Genomic DNA, 5941 nt, shown 5'->3' on the forward strand with positions numbered 1-5941 from the left:
CCTTTCTCTGCAGTTCGTAACACCTTGCTGACCGAAACTGAAAAGCAGTGATGTCCAACTCGCTGAAACACCTTCTCTCAAGCAAAATGGCAATCTCTCTGTTGGGCTCTTTCATCTGGAGCTACATTACTGTGAGGTCCTAGTGTAGGGCTGTGTGTTTTTATTTCTGACTGTGTGTATGTTGGTCAATATGAGTCCGTGTGTACAGCTTGCGTACGCGTTCTCTGTTTTCATTTTTGTTAGCGTTGGGGGTTTAAAAGAATTGGAGATCAAGTGTGTAAACTTGAAGGGGCTAAAAATGTTTTCACAGGAAATGTATTGATAAAATACAACTTCTTTCTTCTTTTTTTTTTTTTTTTTAAGATTTCCCCTCCCTAGAGATTATATTTTGAGTCTAACCATAAAATGGCTAATGAATTGCCTGTTTCTAAACATCATATTTGAAGATCCTTCTTTTGCAGTTTATATTGGATTATTTAAAGCAAAGTGATTTTTTAAGCCAATCAAGGAAAGTGAAGAAAATGCACACACGTACAAGCATTACTACCACTGTATCACGTGGCTTCTGTGGAGGAGCTGTAGTAGTAGAATGTGAACCAAATTTTCTGCTGATGCTTTTACATGCGTTTCTGGTAGAGGCTCAGACAGCCAAAGACATCACTGTTTGTTCTGTTTGGTTTATGCTAAAGGGGTTGAAGAGTGACTACATCTTCTATCCATAAAGATATATTATTATTGAATTTACATTTCAAAGTTAAATGTGATAGGAGTCACCGAAAAATCCCCCCAATGATCTTCGAGCATTACGTTTCAATGCATTTAACAGCAAATAAAATAAATTTCATAAACTCAACAGACATTTAACAGCAAATAAAATAAATTTCATAAACTCAACAGACAAGCATAAAGTTTGGAGGTCCTGCAGTGAGGTATTAAGCATTGTTGCGATGTAGTCTGTCAGTCTAGTGTAATGCAGTAGCAGTAATTACTTCTCCACAGTGCCTTTCACTGACACAGCAAGGCATGGTCGATCAGGAGACACAGGAAACAATGTAAAGTTAATTTAAAAGAAAAAAAAAAAAAAAGAAAAACAGAATCACAGGGGAATGTATCAGAGCGGAGAATGAATGATGTGTCATTTAAATCACATATATATCAAATAATCGCACACAAATACAGTAAATGATTGTAACAGCTGCTTTTGACCACGTTTGCAACAGGCCAGTTTTAATTCCTCTACAATATAATTCACCTTCAAACAGCCTTGATTTCTGCAGTAAAAGTCCCAAACTGCTCGTCTTAAAATCTGAGCAGGCCTGTTGTTGTCAGTGCTTTTGTAAGATTCATTTGCAGATACCATGACCTGTGACTTTTATAGGAATTCTTTACATTTAGAAGTGGTGCCTACGAGCCAACACTGACTGTCTTAAGTCAACACCTTTGCTTGTGGTATTTTGTGATTGCTGTTGTGAAATGTGTCAGAAACAGCTGCGCTACTGCTTTGTTTTAGCTACTGTAGCACAAACTAACTTCTGAACAGACTTTTGTCTAAATGTGGTTGTTTTTTTATCTTCCCTGCTCCCTTTAAACTTTTAAATGTGGTTATAGAGATTTCAGACTACTGCAGTTCTTGTAGAGTGTTAGTTGTAAAAGCACCATATAGCTGCAATACAAGACAGAGACTGTTGCTAACAGCCTAGCCTCGAGCTGAAATATGAATAGTCTGTGATGTCATATATTGATTAATTCTACACTTTGAAATGTTGGTTATAGACAGGGTCAAAACTTTGTTGTCTGCCATGTTCTCTTGTTATCTGTAAAAGCCAATAGAGCAGATTTTGTTGAGATGCAAAGTGGATAATTTGTTTGGTATACATAAAAAAATGCACAAAGTACTCTCTGAGTACCAGTAAATTGTTTGGAGATGACCAATGATGCCTTTAAAGTGAAAAAAGGATCCTATTTAATGCAGCCCTGCTCATTTTTGCAATATATATTCAGAAAACCTGCTTGAACTAATTGTGTTGGAAGGGGAATGCAACAAGGATAACATCTTGGAAAGACAGAGCCAGCACGATCATTGTGTCCCTGGCTTTCCCTGTTGTCACAAGAGGCTGAAACAAAGCATCCAAACCAGAATGTAAGCCTTGGACCCTGAAGTGCACTTCACTGATCATGCTAAAGGACATCAGCTAACACTAAAACTAGGAGCTATGTCTTTAAAAAATAACATAGAGAAACAAGCAGAGATGTTTTGTAAGAACATTCTCATTGGGAGAAGCACTTTTTATCCTGTATACATCTTGATATGTAATAAACAAGTTGAGACAAGTGTGAATCTTTTCCTGCTAATTTAAATTCCATGTTTTTATCCTGTGTATGAACTTCATGTTGTAACCTGGCACTTGTGGCTTCTGGAGATGTGTAAATAATATTTGATGATTAAAATGAACTGTTTCGGTGGGATTGATGGTTTTCATTTTTCTTTTACTTTAAGGTCTTAACTGCTTTTTATGGAAAATAAAAGTATTTGTATGTAGCTGCAAACAATTACAAAGATTATCAGTAAACAGTTGTAACAACTTTAATAGTCTTTCACAAAACACAAATGCAATTTACGTTATGTCTTCAAACTAGTATTTAATCTATTAACTTTTAATAGTATGCTAAAAACAAGAAATGAATAGTCCAATAGGGTAACAATATCATAATAACTTTTGAATCAAAATCCATCGGGAACTGGGTCAGCAGTCTAAGCAAAGTCACTCAGATTTTCCTCTCCCTGGCCACTTCCTCCAACTCCTCTGAGGAGACCCTGAGATGTTCCCAGGCCAGCCGAGAGACGTAGTCTCTCCAAGGTATCTTGGGTCTTCCCTGAGCGTTCGCCCGTAAAATTCAATCATTTTAAAACTCAAATAGTATAACTATCTATGTGTCCTCACCAAATTAAATTTCTTAACATAGAACAACAAAAGTTTAACTATGTTTTTGCTTCTAGCTAGTGTTTCTCCATCATGTTTGCCACTTTGGGTTTATAATATGAAACAACCCATGTTTATTTATTTTTTTAATTATTATTGCCTATGTTCAGTTGTTAATAAATGTATTTCTTTATTTATTTTTAACGGTCCTGTTCTCTCCAACAAGGCCACATGCTTTGGAACAATTTTCTGTTACAACAGGGGGTCATGAATCTCCAGAAACACAAGGTGTATACTTGCATAAACTTCTTTTGCATTTGAGGCTAAACTTTATTAATATTAATTGTGTTGGTATACATTATATTTGTTGGACCTAACGAAAAAACAAAAATAAGAGAAAAAGGAAAGAGTAGAATGTTAGAGATGGGAGATAAGGGTACAAACACAAACACACTCAAATGTTAAAGACATACCTGTTGGCTCCAACAATCTTCACACACAAACATGTCAACACATACAAAAGACGATTACAGTTCACACTCACATATTTGTACGTACAAACAAACACATGTCAAGCACATTTTTCCATCACACATATAATTTGATCAAAGGTGAGCTGGCACATGTGCTCAGGTGAGTGTTTATGTTCTGCTGTTGTGGATGATGGAATGTAAAAATAGGGGGAATACTCATTCACCCCCACACCAAGACTACTGAAAAAGGCAAGGCAGCAGTGGTTACCAGGGCACCCAGACACCCTGCAAGGTTAAGCAGATCAGATTCTTATGTGATTGTGATCTGCAAGATAGTCTACAATCAATGCACAGGATGTTGTTGTTAAAATGTATAATCAAAAAAATTGATGTGTTATCCTTGGACTTGCAAACACAGACTGAGAAAAAAATGCACGCAAAAAAATAATTTTGTCAATATAGACCACATTTGATTTTAGTATCTCTTTCATTACTGCATTTTGAAATCTCATGAGTTATCACACACCTGGCGTGTGAAACTTGTTCTCGTTTGACCCTGGGGCAGCGATGAGCTGTAGTCACAGCTGTGCAGGGGAAAACATTTTGTGGTTCAATTTTCCAATCCAACCCTTAAATGCTAACTCTCAACCAGGAAGGCACTGGATCCCATGTTTAGATATTTGTATAACCCAATTGTGAATCTGAACCCACAACCTCCCAAATTTCGGGGTGGACACTTTCAGATCTTGTTTTACAAGTAGAATGTCTGAATGTCTGTCAATCTACAGAAGTACAGAGGTCAGAAAGGTATTGATCAAAGTTGTAACTTGTTTTCCTGCCCGCAAACCATTAATGTGGTGGTGCTGTTGGTTGTAGAATTATAGAGTAGGATTGAGTTCTCAATCATCCAGTGCTGAATGTAAAGAATTAAAAATGACAAGATCACATTGTAATCTTATTTTAAAAATCCCTGGGTTCAACCGAACACGTTCATAAGCTTACACATCTTGAGTAATCAGGTTACTTTTAGCATTCTCAAGTAACCTACTTTATGATTTCTCATGTGAACCACTTGGCATCTTTTCTGTAACCGAGGTAGGGGGGATTGGTGTACCTGGTTTCCTGAGGTGGAAATTTGTTTTATTGTAATGATGGCTTTGTGAGAAAACAGAGCTTATGGAAAGCCTATGATATTACCAATGTACTGCTATATATGTAAACCTATGAGGGGATTTCTCCAATAACATGGTTACCTACATTTTGGGTTACCAAAACGTGTATGAAGGAACCAAGTTTATGAAGTTTTGCTAACAATCATGGTATTCAGAACAGAACCAAATGTGCTTCAAATCAGTCCCACGTAGCGAATAAATGACTTTCCTCTATGTATGTAGACCAGTGACCTGATTGTTTCCATTACCATGGTAGGAATTTTAGAAATTTGGTTGGATTTCTACCTGTACAATCAGCTTTCAACAGAACCACACTGATAGTCTGCTGATTCTCAGTCCTTCTGTCTATGAGAAGGAAGCAGCTGTATGAAAAGAGAGGTATAATTAAAGTGGGGGAAACCTTGTTCCTCTTTTACATTTGAGCTTGTAAATCCCAGTGGCCTTCCTGGACTTTATGCCAAGAAGTACTTTCTTGAAATCCTAAGGTTGTCAGTAGTTGTGGTGAATCAGAGACTGACCTTCGGTCAGATATTGCAGCTGCAGACTCTTCTGCTGCCTTTGAAGTTTGTGAGGTTCTGGACACACTGCCAAATTCACAAAGGGTCTCTGACTTTGAAGTGCTCTTTAGATCACCTTTTTTTTGCTGTGCAATATTATTATGATCCCAATAATACATATCAATATCAACGTAACTTTGAAGAAGAAGTCCCTTCATCTCACTTTTTGAAGGTTTAGAGTCAATAGCCTTAGAGTCAAAACGGATTAACCTCACGTGGAATGAAGGTGAGGACATGATGCACAATAATCGGCATGCAAGGTATTTCTGGATGGAAACCTGCTCTCAACAAGTTCAAACTTTATGAAAGATTGATAACGACAAGTCTATAAAGATGCACCTCAGGTGCTCCGGTATGAAGTGTGGGAAAATTGTTAGGCTTAAAAACAAACACACCCATTCCTTTAACATGTGTTCATAACAATTTCATACCTGCCAGCTAAAGCTCTCCACCAAGTAGTATCATTTTAAAACCAGCACTGACTAATGCTGGCTAATTGTTTCTGTGAAAACAGAACAGCTTTCTTTAACTGACGGTTTGAGCCAGAATCTCCAGGAAGATATTTTAAGGGACTCGTCTTTCTCTAGAAATTCTGTATAAATCCCTTTTAAAAGAAGCACAGGCTTTTCAAGTAAGGGAACACATCAGGTAAAAATGTCTTATAAACAGAAATCTTACATAAGAACTGAACCTAAAAAACAATTGTTTACTTCCTCCAGTAAAACTCCAATTCGCCGGAAAGGAAAATATCCAAGACACTAATCAGTGATTGTCGCCCTTCAAAATCAAAACTGTAATCACGGAATGCGCTGTAATCT

The 5941-nt window shown here is 37.0% G+C and overlaps 1 protein-coding gene and 1 long non-coding RNA gene across 4 annotated transcripts in view; one reads left to right on the forward strand and one right to left on the reverse strand.

The window, feature by feature from the left end:
* The window catches only part of si:ch211-39i22.1 (proteoglycan 4), a 28023-nt gene extending 25557 nt beyond the window's left edge, over positions 1 to 2466 (forward strand). For all 3 annotated transcript variants that reach the window (XM_036209567.1, XM_024286236.2, XM_024286235.2), the window contains exon 13: positions 14 to 2466. In XM_036209567.1, coding sequence (XP_036065460.1) covers positions 14 to 51 — 38 coding nt within the window. In that variant the 3' untranslated portion in view covers positions 52 to 2466. The remainder of the gene's footprint in view (positions 1 to 13) is intronic.
* LOC118597905 overlaps positions 1 to 5941 on the reverse strand; it is a 24153-nt gene that overhangs the window by 15859 nt on the left and 2353 nt on the right. The window lies entirely within an intron of this gene.

The sequence above is a fragment of the Oryzias melastigma genome, linkage group LG21, assembly GCF_002922805.2.
Source record: "Oryzias melastigma strain HK-1 linkage group LG21, ASM292280v2, whole genome shotgun sequence".
NCBI lineage: Eukaryota > Metazoa > Chordata > Actinopteri > Beloniformes > Adrianichthyidae > Oryzias > Oryzias melastigma.